We start from the raw sequence: 25,133 nt of genomic DNA, 5'->3' as shown, positions 1-25,133 counted from the left end.
GGTGTTTTGGGAGCGTGGGGAGAGTGGGGAGGGGTTCGCCCATCGTAATAACCATCGCAGAATAATGCAGCAAGTTGCGAATCGAAGCAGAGACCTGCCTCTTTGGGTCCGCGATTGGCTTCCTTGTTTCCAACTCATCGCTTGGGTTCCGCGTGGAAGGGCGGCTTGATGATATAACTGACGGACATTAGACCCAGGTTCTTGTATCTCGCTCCCACGCTCCGTGACGTCCGTTTTCGGCCCATCTCAAACAGGTTGTTATCTACCGTCTGAAGGTTTCTACCGCCTTGATATTTGATCTCCTGGTCATCCTGGGTCCCCTCTTTTCCTGTGATCGACTCGGGATTTTTCTTTTTTTGAACTCTTTCCAATGTGTCCTGCGAGTAGCCGTCTGGCCGCCACAAGCACAAGCATCACAGACACGACGGCCGGCATGAGTTGGGTTGGCTGCAGTATTGGATGAAACCTGACCACCCCGGGGGAGTACAGACCCAAGAAGCGGGCACGACACTGCGAGGACACTGCGAGGACACTGCGAGGACACTGCGAGCACATATTACATACTCCGCACCATGCCTTCGTTCTCGATATTGCGAAGATCGCCAAAGGGCCACAAGAGGGGTGATCCCCCAGAGCAAGACGATGCCAAGACCTCGTCAACGCCAGAGGAAAGCGACGTCAGCAGCCCCTCACCACCCGCTGCAAGTCGCATCAACAGCACAACAAGCTCGACCGCCGAACCCGAAGCATGCAAGCCGTCAGACGTCAACAACAGAGACGGCAAGAAAGAACGGCGGGGCTTCAATAGGGACCTGTTGCACGACCTTCGAAGCCGACTCGTGGGAAAGCAGCCACCAGCACCATCAGAGTCGACCCCTCAGCGGGGAAGATGGCCCCCAAGACGAGGAGGCACAGCGGTAGAGGTAAGCAAGCCCCGACCCCGACCTCCGCCCTTCCCCAGATTTTCCCTATTGATTGCCGGTCTGGGGAAACCTGCACTGTTGGGTAATCGATAGCCGTTGGGTGTGTCTCTTACCCCTCGTTTCCATTGTCTTGTTTGCTCTGGCCAAATGGCAGAAAACAATGAGCGTCCAGTGCAAACACTTGGTTCCAGGTTGTTCTGAAGAGGTGACAACCCGAATGGCCTCTTTCCTGCAGCTTGGAGAATCTGGAAAGCCAAGCCACCGACGGAGGGGTGCACCTAGGATTGCCAGTAGAGAACAGCTCGAAGTGTCGTCACCCCTGAGGGACACCGCGTGACCTCGACGTCTTCCCGAGACTGGTTCCTGCGCCAATCGTACGAGGGCAGACTGGAACCTTGCGGGACTCCAGACAACCTCAACCACCTCAGCAAAGACCTTTGGATAGTTTCCAGACTCCTTCTAACGATACATTTGTCCTTCTTCATGACCATACTTGGAAGCAATGAGTGTTCCTGGCTGACCAATTCGTGATACACAACCCAGCCCTTGGAGACATCGGTACGGTCCACACCACTTTCACCCCTCTCGCCGCTGTCCCCGCGCTCCCCCGTCAACCCGAACAAGCCGCTCCCCTCACCACCTCCGCCTGGTAGCGAACAGGCCCGGTTTCCACCCCCAAAGCCAACCCTCAAGATCGCCCGCATCATGGCCACCCTCACAGACTCGGAGGTTGAGAAGCTCTTCTCGGGAGCACCTCAGTACTTTGCCCGCTCCGAGGGCCACTACACCGGCGCACCTCACCCCTCGGTTGCCTTTCCCTGGGACGAGTCTCTCGAGATCAGGGATCTCACAGACCACACGCAGATCGAAGACAAGGCCTGGGGCTGCGTCACGGCCTGGCCTCACATCACCCGCGATGTCCACGCCGACCGGTCCACCGCCCAGCGGGCCTCGGAGCAGAAACGCCGAGCTCACTTTTACCCCCGCTGCCGCGAGCGGCCGAACATGCTGAGCATGTTTGGGCTGGAAAAGGGCAGCCTGGGATACCAAGCCGCACTGGAGCTGTCGGTAGCAGACGCGCTCCAGGAAGAGCAATGGGGGTTTGAGAGCATTGGCACAAGGACCCCGGCGGTGATTGAGCAGAGGCAAAAGATGCTGACGTCCAAGGACGGGCTGAGACATATTGAGGAGAGTCTGATCATGGAGCAGCTGATCAAGAATGGGGCGAGGTATACGGAGAAGCACTTGCGGGAGAAGAGGGTTTCGAGCGAACTTTACAATGAGTTGTTCCTCCAGATTCTCCACCCGCCGACGAAGGTGCTGGACCACCGGGATCCGTACAGTCTTGCCGTGCAGATTTCGGCCTTGGTCAAGGTGCTGGCGGCCCCGAACATGTGGATTGATTTCTCGCACGTGGAGTGGAGAATCAGGTTGGGACAGCTGCTGTGGGGGAATGATTTGGGGGATGAGGTGGATGATGGGGCTTCGATCGGGACGGGAGATTCGTCGGGCGACATCTTTGAGGAGAGGTATTGGTTGCTGATGCAGATCTTGCTGGCTTGTGAGCTGCTCATCAGGTTGGATGCAATCACGGAGGGAGACGAGTTGGGAGTGGAGAGTATTCGACCGGCGGAGATTTTGCGGTTCGAGAGAGATGCGAACAAGTCGGTGAAGTGGTCGCTCATCCTTGCAAGAGCTTGGTTGGAAAACATCGAGGTCGTCAAGACAGAGGGCGCGGAGAGGTCATCAGATGAGAAGCCTTCTTCTGGGTGGTTGGCTTCGTTGACCAAACGCATGTCTCTGTCTCGCGAACACGGGCATGGGCATGGACATGGCCATAAAAATCATCACCATGATCCGGCCTATCTCATCAGAGGAAAGCACGTGCAGCGTCAGCTTAAGGGCCTGGAGCATTTTGCCAGGAGATTGCGGTGGCCGGATGAGAAGTCTTATGTCTCGACAATCTCTGACAACTGCCGCGCCGTGGTGGAAGGCACTCCGTTGACCACACCCCTCGCCAGTCCGAGCAGCCGAGCCGACAGTCAACGCTCGTCGTATTTTACCGTCCCTAGACCCAATTCGAAGTCTCGTCGGGTGGCATCCAGACGAAGAAAGATCTCGGCTGCAATGCACTCTTCTGGCTGGCTTTCCAAGAGCTATGTGTCCGGCCTGATGTTGCCCGGGGAAGGACTGTGCCATTTCTTGATGGCAACTCTGCTGGAGAACGACCCAGAAGCCATGGCGAGGCTGGGCCCCATGGCAAACCTCTGTGCTGGGTTCGTCTACTCTGGCAAGAGCTTCTGGAGCACTGCTTGCATCGTCGGCCGTGTGCTCGCTGCAGGCAAGGGTGCCGTAGAATGCATGGGATGGATTTCGAGTGATGTCACACCTCTTGGGCTTGGAGACGGCTGGGTCAACATCGAAGTCGAAGAGACTGCCGAAGACGCCCTCCATGTCGACAAGAAGGCTCGCCTCTGGGGCAAGCGCGCCATTGAAAACGAATCCAACGTTCTCGGTGACGCCGACCCTTCTTCTGTTCTGCCGGCGGACTTTATCATTCCATTTGAAAACATTTACCGGGACAGGGTCCCGCCTCTGATCCACATCGGCTTCGAGGCATTGCAGCTTTGCGCGCCGGCCGATTCGGTGCACACCACACCTAGTGAGAGCAACGGAGTAACACCGGTTTCAGAAGTCAGCAGCCGGCCTCCCGAGATTCACACCTACCCGGCGGCCATTAGCTTTACGGTTACGGATATGGACACGGAGGAGGTGACCGAGCACACCTTCTCGCTGGTGAAGGATATCAACTTTGTGACTGCGCACCCGTGTGTGCCGTCGCAGCACGTCAAGATTATGAAGTCGCCAAGCAGCCCGACTATTCGGCAGGTGGATTTGAATGGTGATGGTAGTGGTAAGGCTGCTACTGTTCTTGGTAGGTTTCTCTGTCTGTCACTCCTATCGTTGGTAACTAACAATACGGCAGGCCATCCCCTTCACAAGTACTTCGCATACACTGCGCTCCATCTCTCGGACCTGCTATTCTCCAAGAAAGACTTTACACTTGAAGCTCTGCTGGGTGACTACTCCAACGCCCCTCACAAACCAAGCCAGACACCTGCTTCGTCCTCCCCTCCTGCGGCAAAATTCCTCGTGGTAGACTGCATCACTGGCTTTCAGCCCCAACCGCAAGAACACGAGATCCCTCTGTCGCCGGTTATCAGCCGGTCAGACAGCTACAGCATGAACTCCCCTCTCTCCCCAGTTGGAGGTACTTTTGAGGGAAAGCTGGAGAGCGCCTCGAAGAAGATGCACAGTGAGAGTAGAAGACGGCAATTCGGCAGTGACATGGAGATGTTGGCTCGGGCGGTGTGTGCAGAGAGGGGGTGGAATGTGGTTGTTAGTCGGAGAAGAAGAGGCTGTCTGGCATGCGCGATTAGGGAGGCGGGAGCGTTGGGTTGGAAGGTGATTTTGAGAGTGGACTGAAGATGGGCTAATGACTATTGATGACATGCTACGGTTTGGAGAAGAGTGTAGGAAGAAGAAGGGCAACACTTGACCACTTTACAACATATCGAGTTTAATTATCAGTCGGGTTTTGGGGAGGGAGTTTTTATGGGTCTATTATTTAGGTTTTATAGGATTGAACATGATGGTGTTGATACCCGATTTTGGGTCGGTTTTGCTTGAAGGTGTGGACTTGATGGCAACCACCGGACAACTCAGCATTTTGTTAAAATACGAGACCATACATACAGTGTAAGGATATGTTGAAAAGGGGTTCAGATTTGGTATATGTATATTTCTGGTTGCCCTGAATGAACAATACTCGCCAACCCGCTGCCACAACCTGAAACACACCCACCACTGATTGACACCCATACATATGCTCCCTCAAACCAATTCATAATAGTCCAATGCTTCATCCATGCCTGCCTCATACTCCTCTCATCCATCAAATCACGCACCTGTCAACGCCACAGTTGCGCCACACCTATCCCCAATCCCAACTTCAACCCTCCACCCCTTTCTCAAAAGATCAAGACCATCCCTAAAGATCCCCCCCTTCAAGCGGCTTCTCCCCAGGCAACCTCGCCCCCTCAATCTCCTTCTCGGTCACACTCTCCCAATCCTTGGCGTCAATCCACCCGATATACGCCCTATCCCCAAACCCGCCCACCCAGTAAATCTCCGTCACCACCAACCTCACAAAGTGGCTCTCGTGAATCCTATTTCCCGGAAGCCAGTACTTCGCGTCCGGATGCGTGTTGGTGTAGCAAGTCTGAACCAGCTTGCCCACATCACTCTTTGGGTCGTCCGCTCCGGGGATGGGTTCGAGATACCCCATCAGGGAGTACCGCGGGAGAGCGGCGGCGCTGTAGGATTGGGGCTGAACGGGGGGTTCGGAAGAAAAGGGGTTGAGATGGGAGAGGAAGGACCTTGAGGGAGGGGGGAGGGGAGGGGGGGTCCAGGTTATGGCTAGGGAGAGGTTGGCGTTGGCTGCGTTGCGGAAGGTGGAGGAGATGTTGAGGGACAAGAGGGTCGGGTTGGAGGGTGCGAGGGGGTCACAGGCGGAGATGTATTCCATTAGGGCGTGGGGTTTGCCTTCAATTCCTGGGGGGTTGCGGGACGAGGTGGTGGAGGGGAAGATGGTCGAGATGGTGCCTAGCGGGGTTAGGGTTAGGATTCGGCGGGCGAGGATGGCGGATTCGCGGGCGGTGGGGATCTTGAAGGCATTGGTGCTGGGGGCGGTTGAGTCCTTGGGGATGGAGTAGGCCGAGGTGAGGGGGAGGAGGGTGGAGAGGAGGGTGGTGGGTTTCATTTTGGGGGGGGTTTTGTGCTTTAATGGAGAGTAAAAGATGAAGAGGGCCAAAACGGAAAGGGGAACGATATCAAACAAGAGGGCGGTCTTGTAAAGGGTCTTTGTAGCGCTTGCCTGCCAATGGGGTGGATGCCAGTGCAGAAGCGGGTGACCTTGGTTGCACCAACCACAACCCTGGGCCAAGACTATGGGGTCAAACGATCAAGCGTTGACGTTGGAGGGGGAGTGGGGAACAGTGGAAACACAGCTGCAGAGGCGAGGGCCAAGACTTCTTATCAATCTGATCTGATAATCCCTCGTCACCTCGAACTGATGGTGAAATGTCCCAAGCTGGACGAACAACTGGAGGAGACTTGAGCTAGAAGTGTCATTGGCTGAGAAGAGTTCTGTTATCACGTAAGACCAAGTTAACCTCAAGCTATTGAGGCTTTCTCCATCTTGGCTGAAGATTTCTTAGCAGTTGGGTCCTTGGCTAACATCCAGTTGAACTGGGCTCACGGTGGCATGTGCAAGTCTCGATTCACAACAGCTGCCGTGAAGGCACACTCAGAAGGTCCTTGATGATCGTGTTCGACGGGTAGTAGTCCAGGGCGAGCAGACGGGGCCGTAAAGGCGAGCCGAAGGGGCAGAATGATGTAAGGTAGTCACGTGTGGTTCACGTGAGCCTGGGCTCTGTCACCGGCGCTCACAACAACACAATGGGCTCTGACTTGGAAGCACCCCCAACTTCCAGCAATCGTTGGCAAGCTTGGCTGATCACCTCTCGGATCATCCTGTTCTTCTTGCAGCTGTTGTGATCGCATTCAACATATGCGGCAACCCTTGCCACAAGCGTTGGCGGCCATGTGAGAAAATCAAGCCACGTGACCATGTCCCTTTCGTTTGGCGAGCTGATGCTTTTGTCGCTTCCGCCAAGCCGTTCATCATCAGTGGCAGCTATGATGGCTGATCCGTGCGCAATTCCCCCTCCAGGTGGATCAAGCCACAGGCCCGGACCACAAGCTCGAACAGCTCTCCAGCCACATAATACACCCACAGCGCCATTCACCTGTGTAGACTGCGCCACGCAACAGCAGAGGTCAGTCACTTCAAAGCCCTGCGGGGCAGGTCGCCACGCCCACAATTCCTTAGCTAATCAGCCTAATCCACACAGAAATCGACAGCATCGAGTTGCGAAACCTTCCTCTGCTGCGTCCGCCTCCCGCTCCCATCCAAGACCCCGACTTTGAGTAGTTAACACCCATCACAAATCATCCAAAATGGGAAAGGTTCACGGAAGGTACGATAATCTTGACTTGGTCAAAGGTATCGCGATGATGGACTGATTTACTGACTTGTTCTCTCCTCAGTTTGGCTCGTGCCGGTATGTCTCTCTCCCCGCTGTCGCCCCCCGCGAGGACAACCTTGCTCGAGAAATTCTTGTCGATAGCAGTGCCTGAACAGCTATGGATCGAAACACGGGTTCTGACGGTTCTGGGATACAGGAAAGGTCAAGTCTCAGACCCCTAAGGTCGAGAAGCAGGAGAAGAAGAAGACTCCGTATGTTCCACCCTCGCAATTTTTCCAACTTCAACCCATGGGTGGGTTTTGACGATGACGGAACATTCATTCTGACACCTGAAATAGCAAGGGCCGTGCGAAGAAGAGACTCACTTACACTCGCCGTTTCGTCAACATCACCTTGACTGGTGGCAAGCGCAAGGTCAGTACCACCATCCGGAACAGCAAACCATCACCGTACAAGGGCCCCGGGCTGACAACACAACTATAGATGAACCCTAACCCCACTGCTTAAATTACCCAACCACCAACACAACGATGAACCTTTCTCGATACCCTGTTCGCGGCTCCTTCTGAGTTGAAGCAAGATCGGTCACCAGCAGCGATGTCGGGAGCTTTTGTCTTTGGGTAAGGACCAGAAGAGGGAACCAAAACTGGGAGACATGGAAATCTTTTCATGATGTGATGGATTGATTGGCTTTGCGAATCATGGGCGAAAGAGAAATCTGGCAGCTTGGGAGAAGGTCGTTATAATCAAGACCAATCCCCGAACCATCATCATGGGGGTCATTTAAATCATGGCTTACACACAGCATGGGATGTCATTTTTGCACGCTTTTATTTTCTTTCGGCAAACGGGAAATGGTATATCTGGGTCTATTTTCTTCCTTGCGACATGATACTGCCTACCTGCCTATAGCGTGTGACGAGACTGTCAGATATGAGAGAAGCCGCTGTGTGTCTTCTATCCTGCAAGCCAAATGATACAGCCTGTTTACCAGCGAAGGAAAGCTACGTCAGTGAGCTGGAAATGCCAACAAGGAAGGGAAGGGATCCTTGGCTATATACTTGCCTGTGACTTTGTGGTTTACGGGTCCGGATGCCATGTGTACATGTTGAGAGTCACCACCACAAAGTAATTGGCACACAAAAGTAGGTTTACCCATCTGGACCACATCATGTCTTGAAGCATAATTATTAGGCCTTTCAAGATAGTTAACAGGCCTTCAAAGATAGTCAATAGGCCCGTTGGTTTGCTTCAGAGGCATGGTTTATAGTCTGATATGCGTTAACTTACTTTTGCTGTGCCAATCACTTTGTGGGGAGGGTGCCACAGAGAGCCAGTAAGCTTGCAATCATATTGACGCTTTTCCATACAGCAAAAAGAGCTATTTCTATGAACAACCCGTTGGAGACAAAGGATGGTCATGAACGCCGCAGTCTCACCTCCTCGGCCCCCTGTCCCTCCTCTCACTATTCAAACTATCCCGTCCCAGGCGCGAATTCTCTTCCTGTTCCTGGCGCGACAAAAACATGCGATGCGCAAGAATGGACAGACGGTACTTCCACGATTGAGCAGACATCTCAACCCGCCTTGTCTCTTTGACCCGTTTCATTTTCTCGTCGAGCAAAAATGGTGGCCAATGCTCCTTGTTGAACACGCCGAGAATGTCGAAGAGGATGAGCACATAGATGCCCAGCCGACTCTCCATGTTCATGATCTGTTCGAATCCGTGTTTGGTGGCCTCCCAGTTGTGCTCGGGCAATATGCGGGCCCCTCCACGAACCAGCCAGAAGAGTAATTTGACTGATTCCAAGTCAAATGGCCCTTTCAAGAACCGATCGGGAATGGGTGTCAAAGGGTGGAGGTCCAAATAGCCGCCTTTAGGGCCCTGCGTATTCGTTCCGCTCTCATATTCGAGTTTCGTTGTGTTGTTAAACGGGCAGGCGTCGCAAAACTCTTGCCAGTCTTCGTCGAACCTCTCCCTGATCTTCTCCACTTCTCGCTCCCTGTATCCAATTTCTTGCTTCTCTTCAGCTCGCTGGTCTTCGTTGGCTTCCGATCCCTCTTGTTTTGGCTGTACCTGGGTCGGCGGTTTCCACAAGACGCACGCCGCTTTTTCCATGTGCCTCTCTGTGCGCTCTTGGCGACACCAGACCTGCTGGGCTTTGAGTATGAAATCAACATTCATGTAGCGCGTGTCATGCATGAGACGCGCAGCAAGCACATTGCCCTACAGAAAGACGTGTCAGCGCTGTGTTTGGTCAAAAGGCGGTGTCATAGTCTGGAACGGCCGGGTCGAGATGTTAAAAAGTAGGATAGCATTGCTCAACCACACCTCAAAGGATCCTTGAAACTCTTTCAAATAGCCAACCAGTTTCGAAGGATGGCTAAGAGGGCAGCAAGCTTTTCGGAGACACGCTTCGCTAATCAAAATAGAGCATAACACTGACCTGGAATTTGGGGTCCCCGGGAAACTGTTCAGGTTCAGGAGGGCTACCAATAGTGCTCCTCGGCCGGCCGAAATACATATCCCATGTTGGGCCAAATGCCGCCACAGCCATTTCGAGTTCAAATGATCTGTCTGACAAGAGACCTCGAAGAAACTTGCTGACCCTCAGGAGATGCAGGTTCTGTGACCTGACGGCTATGGGCCAGAGCATTTCGGGGGGTAGCGACTCGAGCATAGACTTCGGTGGGAAGGACTGCTTGGACCGTTTGGCAGACCTGGATGAAATAGCGTCGACATTATCGTGGCCGTTCTCCTCCTCTCTTTTCCTTCGGCGCTCCTCCATCAAGCTCCGAAGCTGCGCAGGGTTGGGGGGCTGCCACTTCGGCTTGCGACCGCGGCCCTTTACCTTGATAGGCGTGAGGGTCAACGGCCGCCGGCGAGGAATATTGTGAGAAGATGCGCAAGTCATAATGAGCACTATTCAGAGGAGTAATGGCGATATGGATTGGATTTGATGATACCAGAGAAAACTCGACGTGACGAAGGCGTTCAACCGAGTTTGGCAGATGATTTGACCTGAAGGGGACTGGTTTGGAGAGAACTAAAAACGCCCCTCAGTGAGGAGGTTGCTCATCTCTGTCAGGCTCTGACCCGTAGCTGACAGTCAAACACCTTCTCAATGGTTTCCCTCTTCGATGAATCCTCAAGATCCACTCTGCCGAATCAATGACAAGGGTTGATGGTGATGATGGTTGTGGTCAACATACCCTGTTGCATGCGCGGCGGGGAAGATACCTATTTTCCGTGCGGGCCAGTCAGGCGGTGGTTTACACCATCGGAGTCACTAGTTGTTGAGAGATAGGCGTTTACGCCATTTGCTCGTCTTCTGCTTATGGACTTCACTCAGAAGGCCATGTTTTGGGTACGAGGGCTACAACAACCACGACAGGGTGGATATTGCATGCCATGTACAACCCTGGCCACACGCAACCCTGATATCATCCGTATCATCCCAGGCTTACGCCGTCCATCAAGGAAAAGACAATGTTTGCCTCCAAACTTTGGATTCGTGGCAAAAGAACCCAGCCTGCCAGTTCTTTCAATATAAAGACTGCCACACTACGGGGTACTATGCAAGCTGCACATACATTGCGGGACGGCACAGCAAGCTCCAACAATTTTGCATGTGACGCTCTGACACCTGTGACATCACATCGCCCCGTTTCAGCAGCAGCCTTCACCTAACTAACAACCTTCTGACAGGCGGTGGAGCAAGCTTCCCTCGATCCTCGCCTCGCACCCCCAATCGGCTCGCTCCGAGAAGATTGTTACGGTCCTTTTGTACGATATAGGAATGTTTCCCTTTTGCAAGTTGTTTTCAGATTGATTGATATTTACTCAAATTCGCCCAACACAACGTCTGGCATACGAAAAGCGCGCCAATGGTCACCAGATAAGAGCCAACCAGTGGAATACAGCAAGCCCGCCAAGATGCCTGTCCCCTTTCTGGGGCGCCTTAACCCGTGAGACATTCACACCCCGTGGTGGCAGAGAGACAGCAACAATTTACTGATAAGATGATTTATTTGGGAGAAATAGCACCGAATATGCCGCCCTTGTTGGATCCTTTTTGCTTGTAGGGCTCGAGGCCTTTATTCGAATATTTACGCTTGCTTTGCGTGAGACGGCCCCCGATCTTGATCTCTACCGAGATTGAGCTCCCGAGCTAATCGTATTGTTCAGCGCCGTCGTTGCTACAGCTATGTTACGGGATCTCGAGACGTCTGTTTAATAGGTGGACTAGTCCAGCGCAGAAGCGGGCAGAGCAGAGGAGAAAATGCATGTTGTTTGTGCTGGAACATGCTAGGGGTAACAATACTGACGGTGAAATCCAGCGGTCTCGGCCTCGATTCGCGATGCCTCCGATTTCGTCGATTTATGTGCCATGTTTGGCTACACCGCCGAGGAACACGTGGTACGAACGGAGGATGGGTATTTGCTGGGAATACACAGACTTGCATGGCGGAAGGGGGAGGAGGAACGGAGGGTGAATCGCGGGCCAACCAGCATCAAGAAGAAGGTGGTTTACCTGCACCATGGGCTGCTAATGAACAGCGAGGTGTGGGTTTGCTTGACGGATGAGCAGCGCGCTTTGCCCTTTGCGTTGGTGGAGAAGGGTTTTGACGTTTGGGTAGGTAACCTCAAAATGGGGTGCCGAGGAGAGGGCACATGGCTGATCATATCTCTAGCTCGGAAACAACAGGGGCAACAAGTACTCGAAAAAGTCGATCCGATATTCCCCCACGACGACCGAGTTTTGGAACTTTTCCATTGACCAATTTGCCCTCCACGATATTCCTAATAGCATCAGCTACATTCTCGAGATCACCGGCCAGCCGTCCCTCTCCTACATCGGCTTCTCCCAAGGCACTGCGCAGGCTTTTGCCAGCTTGTCCATCCACCCCAAGCTCAACGAGCAGGTCAATGTCTTTATCGCTCTGGCGCCAGCCATGTCGCCAGCGGGCTTGTCTAACGGCATAGTTGACGCTCTGGTCAAGGCATCGCCACAGGTGCTGTTCCTCCTTTTCGGCCGGCGGTCCATACTCAGCTCGGCCACCATGTGGCAGTCAATCCTCTATCCACCACTGTTCACCAAGCTCATCGATCTAGGTCTCTCGTTTCTCTTCAGCTGGCAAACCAAAAACATCAGCACTTCGCAGAAACTGGCCGCTTACCCTCATCTCTACTCGTTCACCTCAACAAAATCAGTGGTACACTGGTTCCAGATCATACGAACCAAGTCCTTCCAGATGTATGATGACGATGTCCACCGGCCCCTGATCTCAGCCACCAGCAACAAGTACACCAAAGTCGCTAGGTACCCGACGAGGAACATCAAGACGCCGATCGTGCTCGTATACGGAGGTAGTGACTCGTTGGTGGATATCAAGGCCATGCTGAAGGAGCTTCCTAGTCAGACGCTAGCCAACGAAATCCCACACTATGAGCACCTGGACTTTTTGTGGGCGAGGGACGTGGACAAGTTGGTTTTCCAGCATGTCTTTGATGCGCTGGAGAGTTTCACTGGGGCGGAGCATACGAGGGAGGAGTATGAGCGGTATAGAACTGTCAGAAAACAGCACACAGACTTGGCCAAGATGGAGAGTGGGCTGAGAAGGGGAAGCCACCTGGCTAGGGGAAGTGATGTGGCTGATAGTGATGTCAGCACAGCGGTTGGGGAAGAAACAGTGAGGGTCGTGGAGTTGAATGGGAGTTCAAATGAGGACGCGGCCGGGGCTGGGGAGGAGATGGAGGAGGCGCAAAGTGAATGGGGGGTGTCACCTACAAAGAGGCTAGAAAGCCCGTTGAAGTTTGAGTCGAAGGGCTTGCCACAGTTTCAGGACCGTGAGAGGCCATGGTCGAGGGAGAGCCACATCCCTTCGCCGACAGCACAGCAGCAGCTACAGCTCCAACCCACCGTCTTGCCACCTAGGACAAGTAGGATTGCCAGGCCGAGGGCTAGCAAGGGGAACCTAGCTGCCGAGATAGCTGCTTCCGGTGGTGAGGACTACCCAAACTCCCCGCACACGCCCGTGTCCAAAGCGGAGATGACGGACGGGTTCGCAGACAGTCCAGCTGGCGACACTGGCCCTCACGCCGCCACGACGGGGATGACGGGGATGATGAACATGATGACTACTCCTAAGAGGAGGGGGACGGGAGGGAGTCATATGAGTTTTGACTCTATGAGGGGAGGGAGGGGAATTAGTCTGGGTGCCAGTAAGTTCTCCGACGCTGTTGCTGTTCTTGATGGGGAAGGAGGGGCAGAAGAACACTGACGAGGAATGTTGCAAAGGTAAGGCCGTCGGGGGGGTCACGACGAGCGCGAATGATATTGCTGGGTTGACTGCTAGCAGTCCGGGAGGTGGAGCGGGAAGTTCGGATGAGGGGGGTGGGAGCGGGTCGGTGCATTCGAGGAAGGGGTCGGCTGCAAGCGTTGGGTTGAAGAAGTGAGAGAGGTTGATTAGGATGATGCATTTTGGCGTTTGATCATGAGCTTTTTCATTCATTCAAGATCGGTTTTTCTTTGGGTTCTAGATTGGGAAAAGAACAGTCAGGGGGGTGACAAATAACCCTATGGGAAAGGCCTTTGACCAAGATTAACAGCACGCTATCTGGTCGCTGGGCATTGTGGCCTGGAACTGCTGGTTGCGAGTCCTCTTTTTTTTTTTTTTGGTTTTTTTTTTTTTTTTTTTTTTTTTGCATAGGTATACATGGTTACTACAGTTGGATAGATACAGACATACGCATACAGAGAGTAATAACAGTCGGGCGATATTCATGGACAAGATATGTGGAAGTGGATTCGAAGATTTACGCCTCAGTGGCCCTTTGAGGAGAGCGGGAGGGTTAGTTGGGATTTGAAGATCTGATCTGAGATCTGAGACGCGAGTTAGAGTAGACATCTGGCCTGTCTCATCGTCATCGTCTGGAACTCGGCCAGAAAGACCGACAGATGGATGGCGATATCGGATCCCGGTCCTCGCGGTTTTGTTTTCGCTGCCTATTGTGTGTACCTCCAATTTACCCTCCGGCCCCGTGGCTCTTTTGGCTGAAGAGAAGAGAAGATTGAGAGGGTGCCATCCCCAGACCATGGTAGCGAGGTAGCGAGCTTCACCGTTATCTTTTCCAGCCATGATTAAGTCCACGTGGGTGCGATGCTGGGAGTTGGATGGAGATGTTTCCAAGCTTTGGGTGTCATCGGTTTTATCGGAGAGAGGAGAGTCAAGAAGCGGTGGGAACTTGATGTGCTTTATCACCATGTCTCCCTGCCAGGGCATTGACAAGACGGCGTGAGTCGGGGCAGGCAGCCATATCAACCACTGAACGGTTCAGGCAAGCGAGTTGTGCCACGCACCAGATCTTGAATGTCCGAGATCCTTCCTTTCCGCCTGGCAGATCCTATCTTGAATCTGTATCCTGTGCTTTGCTTTTTCGTTCGGGCCGAAGACGATACGCTCTCGTCCTACACACAACCGGGGGAAACGGGGCGGAATTCGACTGGAAGAGTGGGGAGGGGGTGAGGAGATCTAGGAGAGATTCCCGGCCGGTGTGATGATATGTGAGAGGCTCAAGGATGGTGTAAAATACCGTATGTGTCATTACAGGCAGAGTTGGCTGTTACGCCAGCCTTACTGATAGTGTGTACGTACAGCAGGATGAAACAGCGAGAGCCCAATCAGGTGGGCGGCGTGGGCGCTCAGCTTACACAGCTGGGCGGCGGGAAGAGGCGGGAGCGGGTTGCACGAGGTGTTGCTCCGGCTCCGTTCTACGTAGGCCTTTTTTCCATGCAATGGGGGCGGCGATTAGGGCCGACAGAAGAATATCTCGAGTTGATACTTGGGTGGTGGTTGGATCAAGGGTCTTTGCTTGGTGCGGTGACGCAAACAGATCTGGGAAGATGGAACCCTACCTTGTGTTGGAGAGGGGACGGATCTCAGTTTCTGTGCCAATGTGATGTCTCAGGTTAATCGCATGCATTGTGTTGAGAGGCCAAAACCCGGTTGACATGTGGAAGGGGATGATCTTATGCCTGTTCCTATTTTTTATCATTCTCCGGGGTCTCAGCGAGGATTTGAACTGTCGGTCCTTTCGGGAAGTATGGGAGAGGAATGGAGGCAGTGTGTGAGACAGGAACAAAAGCTGGAGAAATCGAGGACAGAGCAGGCGAGAGGGACGGCGAGTGAGGGTATCTTATAGATGTCTTGGCTTTCAGTTTGGCATCTCCGTAAGCCCGGCTGGGAATCCTTCTGTTGCCAAAAATGACCCCATTCGGATCTGCCTGTGTTGGCTACGTGCGCCTTGTTATCCGCGACCTCCGTCGACACTGACCTCTGCTGAGAGGATGATCAGGGATGACAGATTACCGATACCCAGAGCGCTTTGCGGCTCACTTGGGTGATCTTCTTCTTCTCTTATCGACGATTTAGTACTCGATGGTCACGATGCTGAACTACCTATGAGAGGTGTCGCCTGCTCGGAATTCACCTCGCCAACAAAGGACTACTTCCGCGCTTGGTAGATGACACGCCGCCATGTGGCATAATGGGAATTCTAGAAGCAGATACGGGGGCCTGGCGAACAATTATACGGCTGGTCTCGGCCCTGCAGATGTCAATAGCACTCCGGTTCCGTACCCGCGCCCAGGCAAATGGGAACTCCCGCTTTTACAGCAACATTTTGCGCCAAAGCAGATAACCCAAAGAGCCAGACAAAAGTGCGAGCCAATGCATCCGAGAGCCCCCTGTTGATCTCTTTGCAGTCGTCCCAGGAAGGATTGGTCGGACGTGAATTCGGAAATCCCATCGCACCACACCAGCAAATTCCTATCCAGCGCTCAAGCAGCCTCAGCGCATCACGCCGTGCGGCATCACCAACGGGAGGCAGCTGGCGCGCGTTGATTCCGTACCGGGTCGATGGGTTGCCACGTCCACGAGGCGAACAAGGCTGGGTCTCACCCACGAGCCACGACCAGTTGCGTCGGTCGGTCAGTGAGGCAGTGTATTTTTGAGAACCTGCCGCCTGTTTGTTTCTTACAAACGCAGTACACTTTACTGTACTGAACTAACCTCTCGTCAGAACCCTACCTGGCACGAAGATCCAATGGCTCGGAACAAGCCAACCTCTCATCTGCTTGCATTTGCTTGCGTCACCTTTCTCTGTTTTCCCCATGCCCACGTCTACAAGGCCCTGATGCCCGGGCCCAAGATCACCAAGACCCTTGCCCGTTGATAGGTGAGACCTGTATCTCATCCAGACAGCATAGCCCTCCCGAGACAAGGACAACCCCCTCCCTTCGGCGGCACCAACGGGGGCAGGTACGGGGGGTACGTCACGGTGGTACCAAACAAAAGAACACTCCCTCGTGTGCGGTAACGGGTCAAAAAAGGAAAGAATTGGAGCCCGGGGTCCGATGGTGAAGGGAACGGGGGGCTGGACCGGAGACAGACAATGGACAAACATACCTCTCATAAAAGACCCTTCCTCCTGAGTCTCTACCACGCCCGGTCCTCCGAGACATGCTCAAGCTGAAACTATAACCTTCAGGCACAGCAAGAAGGCTGTGATATCAGTCTCTTTCCCCTCCACTTATAACTCTTATACCCCCTCTATCTCCCTCTCGCCTGGGATCTAGAACCTGAACTCCGTATACAATCATCTCTTCAACTTCCACTCATCGGACATAAGAGACAGGCAACGACACCTTCACACAGCAGCCTTTGAACCTCCCAACCGTCGTTATCCACTGGGCCTAGCCCGTAATCCCCGCCGTCTCCAACACCGTTCCCAACAGATCACCACCACCAACAGCCGCAATGTCCTCCACTGCCAACGAAGACAACCACGGGCCTGCTCCCGAAGGCTACGACACGTGGGAGAAATACTGCGCCGCCACAACAGCTCAGTTCTGCTTCGACGCCCAACCTCCCATCGAGGGCGTCTGGGAAAAGATCCCCTCCCTCACCACCAACGCCATCTTCGCCGCCCTCTTCGGCATCTCCTTCATCGCCTTCATCATCACCTACTTCCGCTCCCGCCGCCAGGGCACCTTTTTCACCGTCATGATGTGTCTTGGGCTGCTGTGTGAAATCGTCGGTTACGCCGGGAGAGCCGCATCGGCCAAGAACCCCTGGGACGACATGGGCTTCATGATTCAGATTGTGACTCTGACGATTGGACCGGCGTTTTTGGCTGCGGGTATCTACACTTGCCTGGCCAAGGTGGTGAGCGTCTATGGTGAGGAGAGCAGCAGGTTGCCCGCCGGTTGGTATACCCGCATCGTGAGTCGCCCGCCCCAACTTTTCTTCACATCTTGAAAGGCCAGAGTGCTGACCAAAACCAGTTCATCCCCTGCGACGTCGTCTCTCTTGTCCTCCAAGCCTCGGGAGGTGGCATCGCCGCCGCCTCGGACGACATCGACCTCCTCAACATGGGCAACAACATCATGATCGCCGGTCTCTCCTTCCAGGTCTTCATCCTCGCCGTCTTCCTCGCCGTGTCGGGCGAGTTCCTCCTCCGGGTCCGCAACCGCAAAAAGACCTACGGACCCGACGCCGGGTTTGAGCAAGCCGAGCCTGCCAAGTCCATCCGTCAGGGGTTCATGTTCAAGGCCATCATGATCGCGCTCGCGGTCAGCACCGTCGCCATCTTCTGGCGGTCGTGCTTCCGTGTCGCGGAGCTGTCCGAGGGCTGGAACGGCCCCCTCATGGCGAGGGAGGATCTCTTCATCGCGTTCGAGTCGGTCATGATCCTCATTGCCGTGGTGGTGATGAACGTGTTCAACCCCTGCATGGTGTTCGGTGTCATGATGAGCAGCAAGTGGAGGAAGCAGGGCGGGTTCAGAAAGTCCGAGAGCACGGCCACCACCTCCAGCGACGAGGAGCTCAACGTCCTCCGGCAGTCCGCTCAGGGCTCGAGGAGGGCGGCCGGTTTCGGAAACCAGAGGTACTACCAGAGCCAGGGGCATCACAATGGCAACCAGAACCAGAACAGCCGGTATGGTGATGTTTAAATCATGCCCGCCTTTTCTTTTGTCTTCTCTCTCCTTCTTTTTGAGTCTGAAGCAAGATGTACGCGAGTTGCCAAGGATGAACGACTGTTTTGTAAATGGGGGCGGGGCAAAGATGATAGATGTTTGCATTTTCAAAGCGATGGGTATGAAGTTGTGTACACCAGATACTGACACCAAGGCGTTTTCGGTTGGCTTTCTCTCATAGTTTCTTTTAACCCCTTCTCGAGAACTGGCTGTTCGATTCTTGGGAGCCGGGTGTTCGGTTAGGTAAATAGTTGCAAAATAGTTGCAAAAAAAAAAAAGAAACTGTCAAATAAGTTCGAAGTGCTTATTCTAATGCTTGATGTCGACCTTGGACAGTGACAAAATGAGCTCAAGAATGATAAAGGCATCTGTCCCCGGACCCCGAAACTGAATGGACTCCCAAACATCGTCCAATTTCGGCATCCAGACACCTCCCTCCCCTTCTGTCATTGACTCTTGGACCTCTCCCCTCCATCCTCCACGTCTCTTCCCCCGGCCACAAACCCCTCCTCCCTTCCCACCATCCCATCATCCTCCGGCTTCCCCTCCCGACAGGCCCAGCCATCTACAAACCTCAACGTCTCCCTCCCCCAAACCCGATTCATCACACACAACCTCACCGGCACCAAGATGATGATCAACAGCGGAAACCCCGGCGCTGCAACCGTAAGCGTCACGGCAAAGATCCCCACCGTGACCAAAATCTGCGTGACAGTATAAGCATGCACCCCTCCCCAACCCACCCCCGCAGGCAACTCGGGCAGCTCAGATGGCGGTGTGAGCAAGTGAAAGAACCTCGTCAGCATAGGGTTCACACTGAGGGACTGATAACCCATAAACATGAACAATCCCGCCAACACCGAAGTCGGTGTCAGACCCAAGACTCGCTGGAAAGGCGGGCTGACAAACACCATTATCATGGCTGCTTGCAGGAAGTGGGAGTATCGCTGTTCGTAGACCCTGGGAACAAGGTTCGTATGGGCGCCGCTTTCTTCTTCTTCTTCTTCGGGGGCCGGAACAACTTGATCCTCATCAACTACCCAATGCCGCAGGGATTCTGAATGAAGTGGTGCCTGTGGCAACAGCCCGTTGGCCGGCGGGATACCCAATATCCCACACAAGGCCGTTGTCGTGCCCAGCAAGGCAATATCCCATGCATATCCTCCAGGTTTGTTCACCCCGTACCGGTCGACAGTGCAGATGATGCTACTGATTTCATGGTCAAAATAGAAAAGTATCGTGATGATCGCCCCTGGAATGATCGAGATAAACACCCACTCCACAGGCAGCTCCCAGAACCTCACAAAAAACATCTCGCGCTCTGGATTCGTCGGCCGGAAAGAAGTCTGCACCGCAAGCCGGCCATGATCCAAGTCGGCCAGGTCTCCAATATACGGAATCCCAATAAACAGAATAATCGATATCGCAGTTGCATACTCAGACAATCCCATCCGGATGACACGCCCAAGAAGGGGCTTCCACTTTGTAGCCGTGGACAGGAGTATAGCAACCAAACACGTCCCAACAGCGCCAATCATGGCGTAGAGAAACGAGTCCAGCGGCATCTGCTCGTGCGTCCGCTTGAGCTCCATGGCGGCCTTGTGGAAGTAGATGATGCTGTTGAGCAGCGAGAAGATATCGGCGCTGAAGTCTGTAACATACTGCATGGTCCAGTCGTGGGCGTTGAAGATGGCCAAAAGGTAATGCATCCAAGCCGAATGGATAAGAGACCAGGCCATAACAGGCAGGAAGGGCACCTAATCCAGTCAGACTGAGCTTCTCAAAAAGAAATATATATATCTATATATATATGCACAAACAGCCATACCTTGAAGCTATCACTACACAACTCGTACAAATTCTCGGCCAGCACCGAAAACGGCCCAGTAACCCCAAGAATAGTCAACGGCTGAGCAGAGAACCTACCACAACGCACATCCCATTAGTCCCCAAACCCATACCCAACTTCTTCCAGACAGTGACTTACACCGCAAAGATGACACCACACAACCCAGTGCTAAAAACAACCTCAATCGTCCCCCACGATCTCCCAGTGAGAACGTACAGATCACTCGCAAAAGTGATGCCAGGCAGGATGTTGGTAAAAAAGACGTAGACAGCGCTGGCTACCACGAGCTGGTTGAAGACTGTCCAGTCCGACACCCATCGCCTCCGAAGGTTGCGAGCATCTTGCCTGAGAAGTCTGAACGGCTCCAGTTTGCCACCTTGACGAAAGTGGGCGAGAGTCCTCGAGGACCACGAAGATTGCCTGGCCATCTAGATACGAAATGGGTGTTATTGGCAGACGAGGCTCATGCCGATAGGAACTGGGACAGCCCGGGAGGATATCGACGCTGCTTCAGCAGAATATTATAAACACCATGTCGAGAAGCCAAGCCGAGGCTGACGTGGATAGTGATGCATCTCGAGGGCTATTTTTCTGGGCCGTCAGTATAGAGAAGCAAACGAGTGAGGGGTAACGCTCGGTCGATCATGTTTGAGCATGGCTGGACCGCGGTGGTGTTCTTTTGTATTGGCATGAGGGTCTCAACTCGTCGGTGAACAAGAGGTCAGTCTGCCTGTCGGATGCGTTGTTGGCCCCACGTGGGGAGAGTCGATGCTTGGGAAGAGACAAGCCAAGATCATGGCGTGGAACCACAGAACGGTATGACATCATTGGAGAACAGCGTGCCAGCACGCAACTTACAACACCATGGACAAGCATCACCACCTTCAAAGAGGCAAAGGTGATGACCTCAGGCAACAACATATCAAGAGAGAGTAACAATCACAAGCAACACCAAAGCACACATATTCACAGTAGAAAAGATCATAACGTTCGTGATCACCTCTAAGGGACTCTATTTTGTACTCAAGCACATATGAGAAGTTTTGCCGCAGAAACCCGTGACCTTTCCCTCCTCAAAATTGTGCCCCATACCAAATAACCGATTGCTCAAATTGAGCCAAGAGATCCGTAGCGCCAACACACATCGCGTGACGCTTTCCTTTCGGTGGCCAATGACCTGTGTCCCTGGAAGCGAATTTTTGTTTTTGCTGTTTAGGTGGAAGAAATGATTTATTTCTTGCCAGCCTTGGCAGCGGACTTGGTGACCTTGCCGGAACCAGCAGCGGCCTTCTCGACCTTCTTGATGACACCGACAGCGACGGTCTGACGCATGTCACGGACGGCGAAACGACCGAGGGGAGGGTACTCAGTGAAAGCCTCAACGCACATGGGCTTGGAGGGAACCATCTTGACGATGGCAGCATCACCAGACTTGATGAACTTGGGGCTCTCCTCAACGGCCTTACCAGTACGGCGGTCGATCTTCTGCAGGAGCTCAGAGAACTTGCAGGCGATGTGGGCAGTGTGGCAATCGAGGACGGGGGCGTAACCAGCACCGACCTGGCCGGGGTGGTTGAGGACGATGACCTGGGCATCGAAAGAGGCGGCGCCCATGGGGGGGTCGTTCTTGGAGTCACCGGCAACGTTGCCACGGCGGATTTCCTTGACGGAGACGTTCTTCACGTTGAAACCAACGTTGTCACCGGGGACACCCTCAGCGAGCTGCTCGTGGTGCATCTCGACGGACTTGACTTCAGTGGTGACGTTGGAAGGAGCGAAGGTAACGACCATACCGGGCTTGAGGACACCAGTCTCGATACGGCCGACAGGGACTGTGCCGATACCGCCGATCTTGTAGACGTCCTGGAGGGGAAGACGGAGGGGCTTGTCGGTGGGACGCTTGGGGGGCTCGATGGAGTCGATGGCCTCAAGGAGGGTCTTACCGGTGGCCTTGCCACCCTTGACCTCCTTCTCCCAGCCCTTGTACCAGGGGCAGTTGGTGGAAGCCTCAAGCATGTTGTCGCCGTTGAAACCGGAGATGGGGACGAAGGCAACAGTCTTGGGGTTGTAGCCGACCTTCTTGATGAAGTTGGAGGTCTCCTTGATGATCTCGTTGAAGCGAGCCTCGGACCACTTGGTGGTGTCCATCTTGTTGATGGCGACGATGAGCTGCTTGACACCGAGGGTGTAGGCGAGGAGAGCGTGCTCACGGGTCTGGCCATCCTTGGAGATACCAGCCTCGAACTCACCAGTACCGGCGGCAATGATGAGAATGGCGCAATCGGCCTGGGAAGTACCAGTAATCATGTTCTTGATGAAATCACGATGGCCGGGGGCATCTGGAAGAGCAAACATGTTAGCGTGATGCGAGAACAGAGGATGCATGACAGGTGTGTCAACTTACCGATGACGGTGACATAGTACTTGGGGGTCTCGAACTTCCAGAGGGCAATATCGATGGTGATACCACGCTCACGCTCGGCCTTCAACTTGTCAAGAACCCAGGCATACTTGAAGGAGCCCTTGCCGAGCTCAGCAGCTTCCTGTTGATGAAGTCAGTCACGATGTTCGACATTGCCAAGTCTGATGATGGCGGTGATGGTGGTGTTGAGCGGGCAGAATCGCGGGGTAAGTGGGGTCCGTGCTCGAAAAAATTTGCCAACTGTGCGTTTTGTGTGCCCCTCCCCCACCATGGTGAGAGGAGGGGCAGCACAAAGGCAGGCAGAAAATGGCGGGGAAATGTGATGAACCAGGCGAAAAACCGCCCAAATCGCCAGTGAATGCGATGTGTGCGAAATGTGTGTGGAAGTGAAGGAAATGAAGGGAAATGAGGAAAAAACTGACCTTCTCGAACTTCTCGATGGTACGCTTGTCAATACCACCGCACTTGTAGATCAAGTGACCAGTGGTGGTCGACTTGCCGGAATCGACGTGGCCGATAACGACGACGTTGATGTGAGTCTTGTCCTCCTTGCTGTTGATGAAGTCAGTGATGCTGTTCGACCGAGTCGCGGTCGAGGTCACGATGCCCGCGATGGTGATGAAAGATCGACTTACCCCATTTTGACGGTTTTGCGATCACAGATCGAAAAGTTTGAGGGATACGCTGCGCAGTGATGTTAGAAGGCGATGTTCTTCTCGATGAGGGTGACTGTTGATGATGCGAGAAGGGTAACGTACTGAAGTGGCAGTAAGATTGCTCGAATCAGGTATGCCGACGGAGGAAGTAAGAGGGAGAGGAAGTCAAGAATTTCTGGAGGGGTTGAAGTTTTTAAGGGCAAGAGGAGGAGGGGCGAGGCAGGTTGGTGGGGTAAAGAGAGCAGAGCCAGAATTTAAGTGGGTCCCACCACAGACCACAAAAATTTTGAGCAGGAAGCGGGTCAAGCCCTCGAAATCTACGGCCTCTGATTGGAGAATGGAACGCCGCGCCTTGCCGCCCCGCCGGTCAGGCTGCCTTCACTGCAGCAGCTTGCGTCTTGTAGCGGGTTACTGTTACCAAAGTACTCGAGGGCTCTGTTGATCACCGATCACAAACAGCTGGAATTTTTCAAAAAAAAAAAATATCATCTCGAATTCTCTCTTGTGACTACTCTCTGTGCTCCCTTGACTTCTTCCCTTGTGACGTGTCCGGCGAGTGGTGATTCTATTGCCGTGAGGCACGGAGCTGCCCCTCTCAGACATTGGCGATGCTTCAGACTGCCCCTCACTTGGCGCCCACGACGATAAGCCCCTCCTTCATGCTAATCCTTGCTGTGATATTTTCCGTCCTCACCAGGATGCCCGGGTGGTACCAATGGTCGTGCGACCGCTCGAGGTACATGGCTAAGATACTGAGGTACTTGGAAGGTGGGAGGAGTGTTTGCTTGTCGAATCTTTGGGCTTCTCTCTGCTGCATCTGGCTTCCAGCCCAACGACACACCATGCGACAATTGCTCCAGGGCTTGATTTGCTTGCCGCGTGAGTCAATCGTGAGATTCTTTCGATTCGCCTCTCACTCGAGCCAGCCCAGCTTGGCAGACACGGCGTGTTGCGGTGGCACCGAGCTTTAGAACTTTTGTTTCCACAGTCCCTACCACGAACCTCTCTCGTTCGTGAATTGGCACCTCTCAAAATGGGTTTGAAGCGGGGTTTCATGAACGGTTTGCCGCGGGGGACGGTGGCAAGAACGTCCAATGCTTTGGCCTGGGCCAATAGCAGAAGTGCTTCAGTTTCATCGAGGCGAATGCAATACCAAACCGCCGACAGTGCGCCACCCACAATGCTGCGATACGAATGTGCCATCTGGAGTCTGTGACATCCCATCTTGACGTTGACATTGGCGTCGGCCGCCTGCGAAGCTGTTGTCCAGCCCACCCAGCCTGCCAGCCCACCCCAAGCTAGTCCATTTGTCAAGTTCACAGAGGCATTTCTTGCAAATCTTTTTTTCAGGGTGGCTTCCCCCGATCACCATGATGTTGACATGGCAACACGAACACAGCTTTGGTGATGCCAACCCAAGAATCCCACATAGCTCCCCGGCAGCTTCAGGGTAGGCCTTTGTTAGCTCTCCAATGACCTGCTTTGAGATTTCCAGGAGGTCGGGGGCAACGTAAAGGTGCGTCTTCCTGCATCGAACACGGCAAGGTCCTTTCCCTACAGAGGTACGATCATGGCCTTGGATGTGACCTCGTCGACTGATATTATGTAATAGTCCCTGTGAGGCTCAGGGCTCCCGCTGCCAAGCTTCTCAACGGCAACGCTTCGTCAAGCTTTTTCGAGAAGAGATCTCTGGTTTCGAAAACCCCACCGAGCCCCTTTCAGGGGGGTCCGCCTACCGTGTTGCCGGGCCACCCTCCAACTCTCCAGGGAGTTTGCTGGAAGTATGATTCCACCCTTCACCGACCTCAATGGTTGGATTGCCCAGGGAAATCTCGCACCTTTTGGCGGCGCCATCGACGTCGAGATCTCGAGCAAGACCTGTGGTGGCTTTGGTCCATGACAAGTATGCTTCGCTGTGGCTACACCTTACAAGATAGTATCGGATGGGATGGGAGCACAATGATACCCGAGAAACCATGCTCGATGTTGCAGCGGTACCTGGCTGGGTTCGAATTTTCTTTTTTCTTGACCCAAGATCCCCACTTTGAAGCTAAAGTCTTGGAGTTACCTTACCCGTCCCTCCCGTTGTGGACAAAGGCTATCGATTCGGGTATGAATAGGACGGGGGTAG

General features: G+C 53.7%; 8 protein-coding genes across 8 annotated transcripts; 4 read left to right on the top strand and 4 right to left on the bottom strand.

Moving 5' to 3' along the window:
• Nucleotides 1-217: 217 nt before the first annotated feature.
• Nucleotides 218-4,759, top strand: QC761_119800 (uncharacterized protein). The gene is made up of 3 exons (XM_062875262.1): nt 218-923; nt 1,467-3,858; nt 3,910-4,759. The coding sequence occupies exons 1-3, from the start codon at nt 573-575 to the stop codon at nt 4,407-4,409; spliced, it is 3,243 nt and encodes a 1,080-aa protein (XP_062738507.1). The 5' UTR covers nt 218-572; the 3' UTR covers nt 4,410-4,759.
• Nucleotides 4,760-4,974: 215 nt separating this feature from the next.
• On the bottom strand, nt 4,975-5,745 carry QC761_119790 (uncharacterized protein; the record flags this gene model as incomplete). The annotated part of the gene is made up of 1 exon (XM_062875261.1): nt 4,975-5,745. The coding sequence occupies one exon, from the start codon at nt 5,743-5,745 to the stop codon at nt 4,975-4,977; it is 771 nt and encodes a 256-aa protein (XP_062738506.1).
• A 735-nt stretch (nt 5,746-6,480) lies between these two features.
• rps30a_1 (40S ribosomal protein S30) lies at nt 6,481-8,030 on the top strand. The gene is given in 8 exon segments (XM_062875260.1): nt 6,481-6,590; nt 6,662-6,705; nt 6,718-6,823; nt 6,899-7,024; nt 7,095-7,108; nt 7,230-7,284; nt 7,372-7,447; nt 7,517-8,030. The coding sequence occupies 5 exon segments, from the start codon at nt 7,005-7,007 to the stop codon at nt 7,538-7,540; spliced, it is 189 nt and encodes a 62-aa protein (XP_062738505.1). The 5' UTR covers nt 6,481-6,590; nt 6,662-6,705; nt 6,718-6,823; nt 6,899-7,004; the 3' UTR covers nt 7,541-8,030.
• A 340-nt stretch (nt 8,031-8,370) lies between these two features.
• On the bottom strand, nt 8,371-10,376 carry QC761_119770 (uncharacterized protein). Its single transcript, XM_062875259.1, has 2 exons — nt 9,481-10,376; nt 8,371-9,260 (listed from the first exon to the last, which is right to left on the bottom strand). The coding sequence occupies exons 1-2, from the start codon at nt 9,946-9,948 to the stop codon at nt 8,469-8,471; spliced, it is 1,260 nt and encodes a 419-aa protein (XP_062738504.1). The 5' UTR covers nt 9,949-10,376; the 3' UTR covers nt 8,371-8,468.
• Nucleotides 10,377-10,586: 210 nt separating this feature from the next.
• On the top strand, nt 10,587-13,714 carry TGL1 (cholesterol esterase). Its single transcript, XM_062875258.1, has 6 exons — nt 10,587-10,682; nt 10,743-11,002; nt 11,079-11,158; nt 11,223-11,318; nt 11,375-11,670; nt 11,753-13,714. Exons 1-6 carry the CDS (start codon nt 10,611-10,613, stop codon nt 13,316-13,318), a joined length of 2,370 nt encoding a protein of 789 aa, XP_062738503.1. The 5' UTR covers nt 10,587-10,610; the 3' UTR covers nt 13,319-13,714.
• Nucleotides 13,715-15,678: 1,964 nt separating this feature from the next.
• RTA3 (Envelope glycoprotein gp160) lies at nt 15,679-18,363 on the top strand. Its single transcript, XM_062875257.1, has 2 exons — nt 15,679-17,320; nt 17,383-18,363. The coding sequence occupies exons 1-2, from the start codon at nt 16,856-16,858 to the stop codon at nt 18,049-18,051; spliced, it is 1,134 nt and encodes a 377-aa protein (XP_062738502.1). The 5' UTR covers nt 15,679-16,855; the 3' UTR covers nt 18,052-18,363.
• Nucleotides 18,364-18,521: 158 nt separating this feature from the next.
• QC761_119740 (uncharacterized protein) lies at nt 18,522-20,352 on the bottom strand (the record flags this gene model as incomplete). Its single annotated transcript, XM_062875256.1, has 3 exons — nt 18,522-19,832; nt 19,904-19,997; nt 20,063-20,352. 3 exons carry the CDS (start codon nt 20,350-20,352, stop codon nt 18,522-18,524), a joined length of 1,695 nt encoding a protein of 564 aa, XP_062738501.1.
• An 802-nt stretch (nt 20,353-21,154) lies between these two features.
• TEF-1 (translation elongation factor EF-1 alpha) lies at nt 21,155-23,452 on the bottom strand (the record flags this gene model as incomplete). The annotated part of the gene is made up of 5 exons (XM_062875255.1): nt 23,105-23,452; nt 22,982-23,030; nt 22,769-22,898; nt 22,329-22,467; nt 21,155-22,263 (listed from the first exon to the last, which is right to left on the bottom strand). Exons 2-5 carry the CDS (start codon nt 22,984-22,986, stop codon nt 21,155-21,157), a joined length of 1,383 nt encoding a protein of 460 aa, XP_062738500.1. The 5' UTR covers nt 22,987-23,030; nt 23,105-23,452.
• Nucleotides 23,453-25,133: the final 1,681 nt, after the last annotated feature.

Source organism: Podospora bellae-mahoneyi (assembly GCF_035222275.1).
Source record: "Podospora bellae-mahoneyi strain CBS 112042 chromosome 1 map unlocalized CBS112042p_1, whole genome shotgun sequence".
In the NCBI taxonomy this organism is placed as follows: domain Eukaryota; kingdom Fungi; phylum Ascomycota; class Sordariomycetes; order Sordariales; family Podosporaceae; genus Podospora; species Podospora bellae-mahoneyi.
This window is presented reverse-complemented; position numbering and strand designations above follow the sequence as displayed.